General features: G+C 35.6%; 1 protein-coding gene across 8 annotated transcripts in view; it reads right to left on the reverse strand.

The window, feature by feature from the left end:
• BTBD8 (BTB domain containing 8) overlaps window positions 1-17,857 on the reverse strand; it is a 93,674-nt gene that overhangs the window by 1,397 nt on the left and 74,420 nt on the right. For 6 of the 8 annotated variants that reach the window (XM_019957063.2, XM_019957061.2, XM_070786118.1 and 3 more), the window contains 8 exons: window positions 17,422-17,604; window positions 16,634-16,771; window positions 15,605-15,734; window positions 13,161-13,222; window positions 5,210-5,915; window positions 4,903-4,990; window positions 4,331-4,470; window positions 742-3,063 (listed from right to left, as the gene is read on the reverse strand). In XM_019957063.2, coding sequence (XP_019812622.2) covers window positions 742-3,063; window positions 4,331-4,470; window positions 4,903-4,990; window positions 5,210-5,915; window positions 13,161-13,222; window positions 15,605-15,734; window positions 16,634-16,771; window positions 17,422-17,604 — 3,769 coding nt within the window. The remainder of the gene's footprint in view (window positions 1-741; window positions 3,064-4,330; window positions 4,471-4,902; window positions 4,991-5,209; window positions 5,916-13,160; window positions 13,223-15,604; window positions 15,735-16,633; window positions 16,772-17,421; window positions 17,605-17,857) is intronic. The other 2 variants (XM_019957066.2, XM_019957062.2) reach the window with 2 other exon arrangements.

Consider the following 17,857-nt stretch of genomic DNA (forward strand, 5'->3'; position numbering starts at 1 on the left):
AGTATTTTTCTTCATTCTGGTATACAATAGCTACTCAATCAGCCACTATTGCATATTTTAAATGTGGGTCATAGTTCAAATTACAATAATAAGGAAGACAAACACACAAAACAATTAGACAGGAAACCATCTATACATATGAAATAAGCCTGGGCTTTTTTCATATGTTATCATTTCTCTAAATATAATCTCTTTAAAGAAATTTATCTTTTTACTTGAAAATTTTAGAACTGAATTATAGTGATCCTGAAAGTCTTAATCTCTGTAAAATGCATATAAATTTTAATAATTAATCTAGTTAAATAGTTCAGTGTTTTTAGTTACATATTACTATACTTATTGCACAGCCCTCTTAGATATATATTAGCATAGTTCATAAATCATATCCAATGTATAATAAAATTTCTAAGAGTCAAGAATTCCTATGTTAAATTAGACATAAATAACTAAATAATAGCAAACTATGTTTTTCTCTTTACTCAAAATCTCTTAGTAGGTTAGCTCTATAAACAACCAAAATTTTTATTAGATGTTAATTTTTCACTAAGATTTTAAGTGAACAATTAAGAGCAACTAGCTAATTTTCATTCTATTAAGAAATTCCAGTTTTCATTTAAAATTTGAATCTGTTGCTTAAGCAGTTATCCTAACTAAAATATAACATTCAGGGGCTACCGACAACTTTAAGATTCTATAAACTCATTTTCTTATGAATTTAGCATGTCTATTTCTGTACATTACCTGCAGATAAAGCAATATTAGCTTTTTCGGTAGCTGTAGAATGGCTTTCTTTCACTTGACCTTCCTGAGGCAGAACTTGACTCCGACAGGAGTCCAGAGACTTTGTGAAGCTGTTCTTTGGTATGTCGGAATTGGATTCTCTTTGACGAAGTTCCAAATGACATGGTCTTTCTTGAGATTTTATATCACTATCTGAAAATTTGCTGCGTGTCTCAAAGTCATTATCCACATTGCTTCCACTACATACTTTATCTCCTGGAGGAAGCTGTATGCCTCCTTTGGACAGGACATCTGTTGTACCCTTTTTTTCTGTGGCTGAAGCACTCTGTTTATCTTTTCTTGATGAGTCAACGCTACTAAGACCCAAGGGAAAGCTTTTGTTTTTATATATAATATTGCTTTTCTTTTGTCTGCATTCTAAAACACTACCTTCACTTCCATGTGAGTATCTGGAGTAGCAGGTCCTTCCATGATGTTCATGAGAAATGCCATCAAAAACATCAGAAGGTGAGAGAGAATCTACAGAAGGTTGAAAGAGAGCATGGACCTCCCCTTCATCAGATCCTATCTCTTCACATTCATCTACGGAAAGTAAAACAGACCTTTTAAAACTCTTAGTTACACGAAACTCATGACTTTCATTTTCAGTTGCATCTTCAAAAGCTAGATTAATTATCCCCTGAAACTGCTGAAGAGCTGGGTTAGATGTAGAGAAATTTTCTGCAACATTTTCAGCTTCAGACCTTTCATCTTCTGTTTCATCTGCTGAGGAAGAAACCTGATCTACCTCCTGTACAAACTGGACACTGCCTCGTGGAATATTTTCTTTTTCCCTAGGATGAACTATTGTAGATCGAGACCAAATTTCTGGCCTTTTCCTGGGAATCTCATCATCACTTGTTGAATTAACTTGGAAAAGATCACTACTACCTTGCTTTTTCATTTTCACTTCAATTCTTAAGTTGCTATCATATATTTTTAATTCTTCAGGAGTACTGGTATCACTGCTGCTCCTTCCAAGAAAATCATGGCACAGCATAGTGCCACATTTAGAAACCCCTCTGTCATTTGACCCATCATCATCCTGAGACCCTCCAGCATCATAGTCTTCAGATCTGGGCTTTATGTCATCAGAGGATGTTGTGACACTGCCACTGTCTGATTCAGGACTCTCTCTCTGATGCAGAACATTGGTACTCAAATTCCAGTGACTCATAAATGGTGCTTCTGGAGTTTCATGGCTCTCTGAAGTTTCTGTTGTTTCCGTATCTTTAGAATTTTTCCCTGATATTTGTTCCAAAAAACACTTGGAGGAAATATGTGACTCTACTGTAGCATGATTGTCTTCATTCATGGCAGAGTCATCAGACAACTGACTAGGAACTGTCTGTTCTTCTACATGAATTTTAGATTTTCTGTCATCTTGACCAGAATTTAAGGTACCATTTGTCTTTTCAGGAACCCAAGGTAAAACATCTTTCACACATTTAATGCTTAATTTTTGGTTTGTATCTTTTCTCCCTACTTGCTTCTTCCTATCTAATTCTGAATGGAGTTGTTCTACGTGTGCTGAGTCTAAGTCACAAACTGGATTAGAGTTCAAAGAGTTTTCTTTAGGATTTGAAATCATGGATTTTAGAGCAGTGGTACTATAAAATTTTGGATCGACATTATCAGTCTCATCAGAATGACAAGGTATTTTAGCTGTGGTGCAGTGATCTATTTTTTTGTGGCCAGAAACATTTGTTTCACTTTTAACTGAACAGATCTGTTTTGATTCCAGTTCACGTTTTATTAATTTATCCAGATTTGAAATATTTTGGCATTCTAACACCAACTTCTCTTTTTCTTGATTGTTCAGTGTCTTCTGTGAGTCGAGTATGCATGGTGACTGAAATGCTTCTGCATCACTGGTTTTGGCTGTGAGATTAGTTAGAGGTTCATGAGGCTTCTGTTCAGAAACACTGCCTTTGTTATTATTGTCACACACATCAAGAGACACACTTTTTTGGACAACACATGGTTCACTTTTTAAAGGTCTCTGAGAAGAAGGCAGAGTCTTCAGTATAACCTGTTCAGGAAGTGTTTTCGGTTTTGCATCTTTATTATTCAAATTTTCACCTCTTGTGGGTTGATTTGGGTTTTTAGGCATTGTGACCTTTTTTGCACCAATCTTAGGCAAAGCTGTTTGTCCTTGCTTGACAATTTTTCTCTTAGGCGTCTGTTTATCTGTAGTTACACTGTGGTCCAATTTTGTCACATTTTCATCAGATTGCCTTGAAGAGACTGAAGATTTTACTGAATTTGGTGATCCTTGGGATCCTAAGAAAAGAAAATTAAAAAAATATATCTTCCAGTTTGTGAGTGAAATTCAATATGGTTTTTAAAATCCTTTAAAAGAAACAAAAAGATAACATGATGAAATGGTAACATAAGATCAAATGGACAATTACAAATTAGGAGTTATTGCAGCATCTTAAGTAAAATTATTAAAATAGGCTCTCTCTTCTTCAAGCAAAGAGCATTGAATCTTATGCCAGAATTGGATTTGCATAAATATATGCAGGTAGAAAAATCTGGTTTTCTTATGCCAAGAGAGTAATAAGGGTCTTCCCTTTGAAGTTCTAGGGGCGGAAAATAGACTGTTCCACACAGCTGAAAAGGAGAATCAAACTAAATACAAAATAGAAATGTTGAAATTGTTGCAATTTTTTCTTCCAACAGTAAAAAAATAATTTATTTCTCATAACCAGATCATTATTATTATAGCTCATTAGGGTTAACAACTTAGATCTGCAGTTGAAACTAAAGCTGGTTACTGGAAGGAAAGAGGATTGATTTTGAGAATTCACTTGTTTATAATGGTTGAAGTTCTAGAGATGATATTTTGAGCATTTAAAACTGTCAAACAGAATTACCAAATCTTGTTAAATGTTTAATTTTTATCTGTTATTAGAATATGAACAATTTTTCTCTGGCTTATTTTAAAATTTACTTTCAGTATTAATTCATTACCTACATCAGAACTGTGTTTAGCATTTTACAAACTGCTCTTACATATGTGAATGCTTAATGCATGAAGCAAATTAATTTTTAAAATCTGTTATTATATTAGCCAACTATGCAATCTGATCAGTATTCTTCTCTTTCTTAGAACATGGAAAACAACAGGCACAGCACAGAGTCTAGAGAGAAAATTCTTCCTTCCTACGTATGACAGCTCTCTAGACTGTACCATTAGTTTTTAAAGAGCTCTTTAGTGTTGGCTTTGCAGATGGAATTAGAGTTATCAGTGAAGCTTTGAAGAAACACAAGCATAATATACAGAAGGACCAGAAATGCAGATAGCCTAGTGACTCCCTTAATATGATTTTCACAAAAGAAAATAAAGAGTAGACTTATACCCCAAAATACCAAAATACTTGTCTGAAAAGTGGAAGAATAAAATCTTGTCTCTGAAGTATGAAATGAATGTAAAATGAGTGAAGTCATGTTATATTTTGCTTATCTGTTGCTGAAGTTCCAGAATCAGAGTTCTGCTTATTCCATTTAAACAAAGAAGTAAAACCTAGGAGTATTTCAACTTTACCTTGAGTTTTAGCAAGATTAGCTGTGGCATTCTTTGTCCTCTGCGGAGCTGTAGCACATCCATTGCCATTTCCCCTTTTTTTTAAAATTGCCTGTGGTACTGGATCACTGTATCCTTTGCTGGTGATCTTCTTTAGCACACTAAGAAAAATTATTGGTGTTCAGTATTACACTGAGACTCTGAAACATAATTTTTTAAAAGACCCATGCATGAAATACAGTTTTTCACAACACTGTACATCAATTAAATGTCAATTAAAAAAAAAAGCAAAAAGAAAAACACTTTTTCTCAAAGAAGTAAAAAATATCTCTTTTCTGAAAATAGAAAAAGTCATATGTTTGTAAGTGTTTAAGTTTATAAAACTGTAGCTCAATTATGGGAAAGCAATGCATAATTAGGTGCCACAAGGATACATTATTCTTCTATCATTTTGTATAATAAGTTTTAAAGTATCATTATATAAATATATTAAGTTTTCTAAGGAAAAATATTTTAACAATATTTAGCTAGAAGTTGGTATATGATTGACTTCCAGAGAAAGCTAATGTCTAGGTAAAATAATGAAGACTTACCTGTTATGTGTATTAGATTCCTGTTCATGAGTGCTTTTTTTATTGGAAATTCCATTGGTATCTTTTGAAACAGGTCGAGATTTCATTGCTGTAAATGAAGATGAGTGAGTCATGAGATTGAACAGTAACTATGTAATAATTATGTATAAATTCACTGGTCATACAATATATACAAAATTAAATACAATATATACAAAATTAAATGTTAGAATGAGAAAAACTTTTTCCTCAGTTTGCATAAATACATGTAACTAAATTCTTTTTGGCATTTGAAACTAAATAAAAGTATCAGAGTGCTAAAACTCACCTACAGTGGAAGTTTTGATACCTTCTACACTGTTTTTCACAGTCTGTCCTCGAGAGTCACAAGAGGAAGGTTTATGACCAGGAAGCTTCTCTTTCATTGACCCATTTTCTTTTGGTTCATCTAGAGAGTCAGTGGAAGTCAGTAATTCCATACTTGAATTTGTAGATCTGCTGGAGGGCCCTGCCATTCGGAGGTGTGGAGAATCTTTGCCTGTCACTTTCTTCAAAGGCTTTGCTTTGGCTTGCACATTTAAATTTCCAGTGAGTACCTTGGGTCTGGCACCTGTAATTTGCTCTTCCTGATTTCTCACTCCTTTTCCATTTCCTGAATTTTTCTGTTCATTTGCTGCTGCTGTTGCTGATCTTTCCACAGCTTGTCTAGGTGACAGGTTTGTTGACTTTGCATTATCACTATTTTCCGTTTTGGGCTTTATGATAGCTTTGGGCTTTCCAGAAACATTTTTTTCCACAGTTTTTAATTCTTTTGTACTCTTGGATGCTGGTTTTGGATCCTTTTCCTTTAAATCATCATGCTTCAAAGTTTTATTTATAGAATTTCTATTAGTACTTGATGAATGTCCAGAGGCTCCTAATCCATCAGATTTCATCTTCTGATGAGCAGAGAGATAACTCAGACACTCTTTCTTGTTACTTCCTCCAGCGGATTTGTTTTTTATAGCACCACAGTCAGAAACCTGTTTTCTTTGCTACAAAAAAGAAAAAAAATATTTTGTATTTTGACAAGTCTTTGACACATAATGCTTTATGTTTCAATAGCCAGTTTTTCAAAGAGGAAAAAGCCGCAAAATTCACATTATGATTTAGGGCCACTTAAAACTTGAATTATCTTGGATCACTTAAATGTGTCTTTGATCACCTTACCTTAATCAAATCTGAAATACAACAAACAACAATTAATAGAAAATTCTACTTTTAAAAAGGCATACTATTTAACTTTATGAAATTACGGTAGAGATGAACACTTAACAGTATTAGGATGCCTTGGGTAAACGATAGTATCCCACATTTTTTGAAAGCCCACTCCCAGGTTTTGTGCTAAAATGCTTTTCATATATCATCTCACGTATTCCTCACAACAATACTGTAAGATATCTCCTGCTGCTATCTCCATTTCTTAGACAAGAAACCAGGGGTTAAAGCAGGTATGGAATTTACCCAAGGCCATGGGCTTCCCAGGTGATGCTAGTGGTAAAGAAACCCACCTGCCAATGCAGGAGATGTAAGAGACAAGGGTTCAGTATCCGGGTCAGGAAGATCTCCTGGAGGAGGGCACGGCAGCCCACTCCAGTATTCTTGCCTGGAAAATCCCACGGACAGAGAAGCCTAGCAGGCTATAATCCATAGGGTTGCAAATAATCAGACATGACTGAAGCGACTTAGCACTCACATGCATGCACATGATGAAAAGGGACTGAACTAGGACTTGAGCTCAAGATTTACTGCTTTAAGCAGGTAGTCATCACATGGTAAGCTGTGAGGGACATCATAATGATTTTTCACCAAAAATTCTCTCTTCAATCCTATTTACCAAATGCCAGAAACTTTATCACTGAATATTTAGTCCTCTGGAGGCAAGGGCCAGAGGGAAACTTCTGGGAAATAACACACTGACATTTGAAAAGTTTGGTTTTGGGGGCAGGGGAAGAGCAAAAAAAAAAAAACAAAAAAACCCCAAACCCATAAACATCGCCCACAGCATCTTAATACAGTATTGGTTGTCTGGAGAAAAGAACAGGGGGCCTAAAAACAAATGAAATAGGTAAAAAGAGGAAAATAGAAGGGCACTAAAGACAATTCACCTACTTTATCATTTTGGTTAGAACCAACCTTGTATGGAAGTGAATAACTGGTATGAATTATAGAATAAAATTTTAAGAATATATTGCCATTTTTTATGTAAATACTGCCCCCCCTCCATTGGAAGGCTGTTATGAAATTGTAGAGGTGTGAGGCAGAACCTGTGTTGTCTTCTTTGATCCCTTAGCACCAGGCCCTTCACACACTGGGTACTCAAAGAACGTGTGATGATGGTTATCTACCTTGAGCACATATTGATATACAGTTCAAGGTCTAGTTATTTCGAAATATAGAAAGCTTCTATTTACAATGAAAATTTGTTTAAGATAGAAATAACATAGGTAAGTGTGTGTTTATGTTCACATACACATACATATATACATAAATAATAAGCTAGTTAAGTTTAGCAAAAAGCAAGGTATAAAGAATAATTAGATTCTTACTCTAACTTTGCTTCTAAATGAAGAAAAAAATCTCAGATATTTAAGAACTCATTATTAACGTCTCTGGGCCTCAAATTATGCATATTTAGGGGTACAGACTGGTCCCATTCAGTGCAGTGTACTAGGATTCTGTGTAATACTTGTAAACTTCAAATAGGCTTGGTCCTCGATTTTGTTTTCTTGATCAAATCTTAGCTCAAAAAATAAATTTCTCTATTTTTAATACTTAAGACCAGGAAGACTCTGATGTTAGACCTCTTCCCACCTTTAAAACTAATCTTACATAATTTACTCTATCCTGGAGTCTATTTATTTTAAAGTATTTATATAGTATATGGAGTAGGTGGCTGCACGGGCACAGGAGGGCTGAGAGGAGCTACTCCACGTTCAAGGTCAGGAGGGGCGGTGGTGAGGCGATATCCCTTGTCCAAGGTAAGGAGCAGTGGCTGCGCTTTGCTGGAGCAGCCATGAAGAGACACCCCATGTCCAAGGTAAGGGAAACCCAAGTAAGATGGTAAGTGTTGCGAGAGGGCATCAGAGGGCAGACACACTGAAACCATAATCACAGAAAACTAGTCAATCTAATCACATGGACCACAGCCTTGGCTAACTCAGTGAAACTAAGCCATGCCCTGTGGGGCCACCCAAGACAGGTGGGTCATGGTGGAGAGGACAGAATGTGGTCCACTACAGAATGGAATGGCAAACCACTTCAGTGTTCTTGCCTTGAGAACCCCATGAGCAGCATGAAAAGGCAAAATGATAGGATACTGAAAGAGGAACTCACCAGGTCAGTAAGTGCCCAATATGTTACTGGAGATCAGTGGAGAAATAACTCCAGAAAGAATGAAGGGATGGAGCCAAAAGCAAATACAATACCCAGTTGTGGATGTGACTGGTGATAGAAGCAAGGTCCGATGCTGTACAGAGCAATATTGCATAGGAACCTGGAATGTTAGGTCCATAAATTACGGCAAATTGGAAGTGGTCAAACAGGAGATGGCAAGAGTGAATGTCGACATTCTAAGAATCAGAGAACTAAGATGGACTGGAATGGGTGAATTTAACTCAGATGACCATTATATCTACTATTGTGGGCAGGAATCCCTCAGAAGAAATGGAGTAGCCATCATGGTCAACAAAAGAGTCCGAAATGCAGTACTTGGATGCAATCTCAAAAACGACAGAATGATCTCTGTTCATTTCCAAGACAAACCATTCAATATCACAGTAATCCAAGTTTATGCCTCAACCAGTAATGCTGAAGAAGCTGAAGTTGAACAGTTCAGTGAAGACCTACAAGACCTTTTAGAACTAACAACCAAAAAAGATGTCCTTTTCATTATAGGGGACTGGAATGCAAAAGTAGGAAGTCAAGAGATACCTGGAAAGAGAGGCAAATTTGGCCTTGAAATACGGAATGAAGCAGGGCAAAGGCTAATAGAGTTTTGCCAAGAGATCGCACTGGTCATAGCAAACACCATCTTCCAACAACACAAGAGAAGACTACACATGGACATCACCAGATGGTCAACACCGAAATCAGATTGATTATATTCTTTGCAGCCAAAGATGGAGAAGCTCTATACAGTCAGCAAAAACAAGACCGGGAGCTGACTGTGGCTCAGATCATGAACTCCTTTTGCCAAATTCAGACTTAAATTGAAGAAAGGAGGGAAAACCACTAGACCATTCAGTTCAGTTCAGTCACTCAGTTGTGTCCGACTCTTTGCGAGCCCATGAATTGCAGCACGCCAGGCTTCCCTGTCCATCACCAACTCCCGGAGTTCACTCAGACTCACGTCCATTGAGTCAGTGATGCCATCCAGCCATCTCATCCTCTGTCGTTCCCTTCTCCTCCTGCCCCCAATCCCTCCCAGCATCAGAGTCTTTTCATGACCTAAATCAATCCCTTATGATTATACAGTGGAAGTGAGAAATAGATTTAAGGGACTAGCTCTGATAGACAGAGTGCCTGATGAACTATGGACTGAGGTTCATGACATTGTACAGGAGACAGGGGTAAGACCATCCCCACGGAAAAGAAATGCAAAAAAGCAAAATGGCTGTCTGGGGAGGCCTTACAAATAGCTGTGAAAAGAAGAGAAGCGAAAAGCAAAGGAGAAAAGGAAAGATATAAGCATCTGAATGCAGAGTTCCAAAGAATAGCAAGAAGAGATAAGAAAGCCTTCCTCAGCAATCATTGCAAAGAAATAGAGGAAAACAACAGAATGGGAGAGACTAGAGATCTCTTCAAGAAAATTAGAGATACCAAGGGAACATTTCATGCAAAGATGGGCTCAATAAAGGACAGAAATGGTATGGACCTAACAGAAGCAGAAGAGATTAAGAAGAGGTGGCAAGAATACACAGAAGAACTGTCCAAAAAAATCTTCATGACCAAGATAATCACGATGGTGTGATCACTCACCTAGAGCCAGACATCCTGGAATGTGAAGTCAAGTGGACCTTAGAAAGCATCACTACGAACAAAGATAGTGGAGGTGATGGAATTCCAGTTGAGCTATTTCAAATCCTGAAAGATGATGCTGTGAAAGTGCTATACTCAATATGCCAGCAAATGTGGAAAACTCAGCAGTGGCCACAGGACTGGAAAAGGTCAGTTTTCATTCCAATCCCAAAGAAAGGCAATGCCAAAGAATGCTCAAACTACCACACAATTGCACTCATCTCACACGCTAGTAAAGTAATGCTCAAAATTCTCCAAGCAGGCTTCAGAGCAATATGTGAACCGTGAACTTCCAGATGTTCAATCTGGTTTTAGAAAAGGCAGAGGAACCAGAGATCAAATTGCCAACATCCGCTGGATCATCGAAAAAGCAAGAGTTCCAGAAAAACATCTATTTCTGCTTCACTGACTATGCCAAAGCCTTTGACTGTGTGGATCACAATGAAATGTGGAAAATTCTGAAAGAGATGGGAATACCAGACCACCTGACCTGCCTCTTGAGAAACCTATATGCAGGTCAGGAAGCAACAGTTAGAACTGGACATGGAACAACAGACTGGTTCCAAATAGGAAAAGGAGTATGTCAAGGCTGTATATTGTCACCCTGCTTATTTAACTTATATGCAGAGTACATCATGAGAAACGCTGGGCTGGAGGAAGTACAAGCTGGAATCAAGATTGCCGGGAGAAATATCAATAACCTCAGATATGCAGATGACACCACCCTTATGGCAGAAAGTGAAGAAGAACTAAAAAACCTCCTGATGAAAGTGAAAGAGGAGAGTGAAAAAGTGGGCTTAAAGCTCAACATTCAGAAAACGAAGATCATGGCATCTGGTCCCATCACTTCATGGCAAATAGATGGGGAAACAGTGGAAACAGTGGCAGACTTTATTTTTGGGGGCTCCAAAATCACTGCAGATGGTGATTGCAGCCATGAAATTAAAAGATGCTTACCCCTTGGAAGGAAAGTTATGACCAACCTAGACAGCATATTAAAAAGCAGAGACATTACTTTGCCAACAAAGGTCCATCTAGTCAAAGCTATGGTTTTTCCAGTGGTCATGTATGGATATGAGAGTTGGACTGTGAAGAAAGCTGAGGGCCGAAGAATTGATGCTTTTGAACTGTGGTGTTGGAGAAGACTCTTGAGAGTCCCTTGGACTGCAAGGAGATCCAACCAGTCCTTTCTAAAGGATATCAGTTCTGGGTGTTCTTTGGAAGGAATGATGCTAAAGCTGAAACTCCAGTACTTTGGCCACCTCATGCAAAGAGTTGACTCACTGGAAAACACTCTGATGCTGGGAGGGGTTGGGGGCAGGAGGAGAAGGGGACGACAGAGGATGAGATGGCTGGATGGCATCACTGATTTGATGGACGTGAGTCTGAGTGAACTCCGGGAGTTGGTGATGGATAGGGAGGCCTGGCGTGCTGTGATTCATGGGGTCGCAAAGAGTCGGACACTACTGAGCGACTGAACTGAACTGAACTGATAGTCCTTTAGAAATTTCAGCATTAACATTACATGGTGAGAATTCAATGTATATGCATTTTTAGACAATCTGTGATTTATATCTACAAAGTTTACATATGTTTCTTATATACAATTGACCATTTAGGAATGTTCACCATATGATAAAGAAGAAGAGTAACCCTCTAAAGCCTTCCTCTTAGACACACTTTCAGGTCTAGTACTATTCCTTTACATCGTTTTTACTATATTTTAACTTTTTAAATGATGGAGCTAGTATGTTATGAAATAGGCTTAGGGAAATAGTGCTAGGAGGTGTACTAGCAAAAAGGTCCAGTGTCCCACAGTTTTTCACCCTAGACATTTGGAGCTTGACCTCTGCCACAGCCATGAGAGCTACTGGTTGTGGCTTGAAGCTGTATGAGTTCCTATCTACTAGCCGATAAGGCACAAAAGATTCCCTATTCCATTCTTGCAAGGGCAATATACTCTTTGCATTTCAAACTGGAACTCTCAGTGTATGTCTCCATATCATTGGAATGCATGTCTAGGTTAGTATAATTTTCACATATATTAAGTTAGCTAGACTGAAACTCTAACCATCATTAATAATGTGTGTGTGTATGTGTGTGTATGTGTGCTGCTGCTGCTGCTAAGTGACTTCAGTCGTGTCCGACTCTGTGTGACCCCATAGACGGCAGCCCACCAGGCTCCCCCGTCCCTGGGATTCTCCAGGCAAGAACACTGGAGTGGGTTGCCATTTCCTTCTCCAATGCATGAAAGTGAAAAGTGAAAGTGAAGTCGCTCAGTCGTGTCCGACCCTCAGCGACCCCATGGACTGTAGCCCACCAGGCTCCTCCGTCCATGGGATTTTCCAGGCAAGAGTACTGGAGTGGGTGCCATTGCCTTCTCCGGTGTGTATGTGTAAATGTGCTAAAAAACAAATAACATAAAACTTAACATCTTAATTATTTTTAAGTGTGTAGTACAGTCAGGTTGACTATATATGCCTTGCTGTGCAACAAACCTCTAGAACTTTTTCACCTTGCAAAACTGAAACTTAATCCTCATTGAACAATTATTCCCCTTTGCCTTGTCTCCCCAGACCCTGGCAGCCACCATTCTACTTTGTTACCCCTACTCGCTCGCACAGCAACAAAGACCCGAACACAGCCAAAAATAAATAAATAAATGAATAAAATAAATAAAAAAAAGAGAGTTTGACTATTTTGGTTAGCAACTTAGCAGCAGCAGCATGTAAGTACACCAAGTAACTTTTAAAGTGAACACAACTGTACTCTTGATGTTAATTGCCTTTTGCACACCAAAAATACCTTATGTGGATTAAAATCTTAGTTTAGAGAAAACTGGGACAACTAAAATCTTCTTTTTAAGAAGTAGGTTAATTAGAAAAATAGACATAAAAAAAAAAAAGAAAGAAAAATAGACATGGAAATGGATTTAGAATTCTGGACAATTTCTGATCTGGAATAGTTCCACTGTGCTAGTTGCCAAAAAGGTTTTCAAGGAAATAAAAAAGGTAGACAATATTTCACTTCCCATGTCAACTGGATATAAAAAATGATTATCACTTAAAAATTTAAAACTGTTTACTTGATTTAAAAAAGAGTCAAAATTATTTCCATCCAGGAACAGCTTTAGTTAATGAATAAATTTTAAAAAATTATTCTGAAATATAATAAAATTTAAATTATTTTTCATCTGGGCTTATAAAACTGTAAAAGTTTACCTGAGAGCTACTGAATATAGGCTTTTTGCCAAGTCTTCGGTCATCACCTTTGTCAAATGCAGCTGTAGGGGAAAAATAGCAATTTATTTTTATAGGAAGCACTCTTATTACCACAGAAGTAAAGGGATAATAATATATCAGCAGAAAATGGCTATATTTTGATGGAAATAACTTTTAAAAAGCTGAAACAATCTAATACACTAAATAACTATCTGCTTTAGAAGTTATCTTAAAGAAATTTATTTTGAATCTTATTTTCTTGTTCCTATGGATTTTATGTTATTAAAATTAATACATGAGAAACATATAGCCTTGTGGAGAAGATTTGTACATTTACAAAAACCTAGAATTTTCTCAAGGTGTGAAATTTTAGAGATAACTTCCTTTTAGCTGGTTTTCCAAATTAAAAAAAAGTACAGATTGTGGCAAATGTAATATTTTATAAACTATTAAATATGAGAAAATTTCTACCCTAAAAATATAAAAACACTGTTAAAATTTTCTAATTTTGCAGGTATGTCAGGAGGAAAGAGTAAAGAGAAAAAATATGGTTTTGTTGAAAATAAAACATAAGACAGTCCTTAAACTTTATATCATTCTTTTTAGAATTACATAAAAATTCATTTTATAGATTTAGGTTTATATGGAAATTATTGGGGAACTCAGTTGATATTCTTTAAATAAGAATTTAAATGACGTCAGGGAAAAATATAGGAATAATGATACAAGAGCTGTAAATATAGTTTAGCTAATGGATTTTTTCCTTTTGAAGGTTATATAGCTTTAAAATATATTTTGAAGAGATATATATAATTTCCAATTTTATTTTTATTAAAATAGCTGATGAAAAATACATTAAATTATCTGTAATTCTACCATACACCTTCTACTATCTCTGTTCTATAGGAATTATAAGACAAAGCAGGTTCCTAGAAATAAAATTACAAGGACTGGTTTGTGGTCAGCAAATGACTGTACAAAAATATACAGGTAGAAATTAATTCAAGATTTCTCCCAAAGATCAGTAACTCAAACTAGAACATAAGAAGTGTTATAAAAAAGAGAACCCAGAATTACTCCTTTATCTGGGATTTCCCAATGCAGTAATTATGCATAGGTCAGGACTCATTATAATTCAACATATTTAAGATTTTAAAAATTATTTTTACACTGATGTAGTAGATTGAAAAGTTCTTTTTGACAATTAGTTGGAATGCCAATAACATTTTGTTGTAGGTATGTGTATGTGTTTGTATTTACATGTATTTTATATTAGCACTCTGCAGAACTAAGATAAAGAAGATTGTTTGGGACCCAACTATGAAATCCTTTAAAAAACGGAGAAAAACAAAGTTTACTTTCAAACAGAAGAGAGTTGACTGACACCTACGCATGGAATGCTGATCTTATTTTTTCACACTGAATCATACAGATGAACTGTCATCTAAAAATCAGAACAGAAATAGTCACAGGAAAAAAATTTCAATTTATAAAGACCTTCTCATGACTTTTGTTGTTTCATAGATTTTGTTGTTTTATTATTTTGTTGGATTTCTTTGCAAAGTATTCCTGAGATCACATCTAGCTACACTAGCATATTATACTCCTAACACAAGACAGAGCAGATCATATTCTGACTAAACCATTAAAGAATTTAATATATCCATGTGTTATCAAGAATATATTATATCATATATGTCTTCCATGTTTTATAGTACAGAAATGTTTGCTTCATAAAATACAGTCTCTTAAAATGTTTTGAAAAATAAACTTACTGAATCTGTCAATATTTTTCCTAAGGTACCTGCTTTAATCCAAAAATAGTCATGAAGCCATTTTTAGTTCCACACCCTCAATTTTCTATTGTAACATTTTGAACACATTCTGAGCAGTATACCTCCTTTGTTTAATGCTAACATTTCAAATGGTACCTATTAAATGTCAAAGACGACTGTGCGGCTCCTGCGGGACACTCCGCAATAGCACACATCATATCACTGAACCAATCGATCGTGAAATAAAGCCATCTAATCTAAGCAAAACCACAAGGAAGGGTATCTTATGCAAAAGAAGATGGAAAAGCTTTATGGAAAAATATATTTTGAAAGGGAGAGAAAGTATGTTTGGTAATCTGTTCTGTATGGGTTACATTTTCTATACTTCTAATCTCTCTACAAGAATGCTTTTAAGCAAATTTGCTAGAACACTTGCTAATACAAAGTAGAATTATATATGTATGTATAAAGGAAATGAGTTTCATTTTCAAAAAACAAACAAAAAAAAGCATGATTTATTAAAACTGCCTAAACATACTATCACTAGTTTCAATTAGCAGGCTGTTATCGAACGGAAGCAAATAAACGTTAACCCTACCACTTACTGGAATTCCTTTAAAACATCCCTTGTCACAATTATAGGAATAAAAAATCTCAAGGCTAACATACCTGCTTGGATTTTCTGTTGATCATCTGTGCTCATCAGCTTCCAGCTTTCTGTGTGACGAACAGCATAGAAAGACTGAACCAGGAAGATCCACAGCTTATCACGCAGAGCCTGGATCTTGCACGTAAAACCCTGTGTTCAGGCAACAAATCAGCAGCTGGTGAGAGCCACATTGTCATAGCAACCAGTCATTATTCCTTTCCGAATCTACTTACTCCTAAGCTAGATCAATGATGTCATCACTTAGATTTTTAAGATCGTAGGGTACAAGATATTTATGAAGGCTTACTCTTCAATAACAGAATTTTATAGTGAACACGAACCTTACTCTTTCACTCTTGTCCTTTTAACCACTGTTTTAAACTACCAATAACCTTTATATAAATACCTTCCACATCCTTTTCAAATCAACTATGACATTACAAGGTCAAATATCCTATGCAGTAATAATAAATATGATGACAATTTTTTGTCATTCTTGTTGAAAAAATTGTCAATATTTGCAATTAGCTTATTTATTACCATTCATGAATTGTTTAAAAATAAAATATATTTTAATTTTGCCTTTTCCCAGTCAATCCAAGTTTAACTGATTTTTTTCTTAAAACAAAAAGGAATTAAAAAATATATTATAAAATTAAGATACTGATGATTAAAACTCTAAAACATCCTTTAAAATTCTTTAAGTTTTATATTTAGGAAATTTAATGGAGAGACTGGGGAGAAATACTAAAGTTATGCTGTACCAATTAATATTGCTACCAAACTATGCTTAGAATTAGCCAGCCAAACTTCTAAATTTCTAAACTTCTATAATTATAGTAAGTCCATTTAGAGGTAAATGAAATTTTTAAAATTATGCATGACAAGAAATCCCAAATATACATAAAACTTCAGACTATAACCAACCCCCAGGTATCAAACACTTAGTTTTAATGAATCATGCAACATTTAAAATATGTATATATTTAAAAATCTTATAATACTTTAAATATTTCATCATTTTAATTAATTTTTATGATATTTAATACCATTTCTTTTGTACTGTCAGAGTTCAGTAATGTGTCCAGAGCCATAAGAAGCGAGCAACTATTCTCAGTGGTAATGTTTTCTTCAACAGCTTTAAAAATTTTGTCCAACAGATCAGATGTGCTACTCATTGCTTGTGACTATAAAACACAGAAATTGACATATAATAGGAATATGTGTAAGAAATGTGGAAGTCTGGCATGCATCTGGCCATTCATAACTGGTTGTATGAATTCAATCAGAAAACTTATTTCTTCTGTTAATAATAATATAATTATTATAATTATAATAATAAATATTATACTAAACCCTTTCCTCTGTTAAAAATATCTGCGTGTGCACACACACACACACTTCTTAAGAGCCAAAACAGTACTAAGACAGAGCCTAGAAATAAGTAATAAAAGTCCTTTAGTAACTAAATTTAGAGAATGTGGGTCCCAGTAAGAGAATTTTTCATGGACCATAATTGTATTACTGCTCAAAACATCTTTATGACTTCAATTTCTAAAGTACGGCTTAGCTGACTGAGGACTGGAGTTGGCTATAGTTACACTGTGCCTTGCCAGGGCACTCCAACCTGTCCCTTCCTCCCTTCATTATCTTATGTACGAGCCAAAAATCCTGTCCATCACTGCCCTAAATCCTAGGCAAACATGCCAGCTGGTATGGAATTTACTTAAGTCATACTAATTTAATCAAAGGGAGCCTGCATTTGAAAACTCTTACATAATTATAATCAAAACACAAAGATGGGACTAAATATAGGATATAATTTTAGACATAGTACCTGTAAGAGAAGAGCAAAATTTTCACTTTGAATGATCTTGGAGAAATTTTCTATAATAAATGCAATGCATTCTTCTTGGAGCTGAGATGCCATGATCAATGCTGACTCTGTCCACTTCACTCTGGGTAAACTGACGATTAGCCTGTCACTTTCCATCAGAAGAAAAGCAGCATTCTTATCATTCTTATAATTTTGAAAATATTGGGGGAAAAAGTTAGATTACTGCTCATAAAAAAAACTTTCCAAGCAAATTAAATACTTTCATTTTCTTGTGATGCTTCCTGCAAAAAAACCAAAATTCCAGATAGCTAATATCTTTGTCATTAGCTTTACATATTTATTCATTCATTCAAAATTATCCTAAAAGGGCAAACTTTGAGCTGGAAACAAATCACCTTTAAAGCAAAGTTAAAAGAAACATGAGAGCAAAGTTACA

The sequence above is a fragment of the Bos indicus genome, chromosome 3 (genome assembly GCF_029378745.1).
Source record: "Bos indicus isolate NIAB-ARS_2022 breed Sahiwal x Tharparkar chromosome 3, NIAB-ARS_B.indTharparkar_mat_pri_1.0, whole genome shotgun sequence".
NCBI lineage: Eukaryota > Metazoa > Chordata > Mammalia > Artiodactyla > Bovidae > Bos > Bos indicus.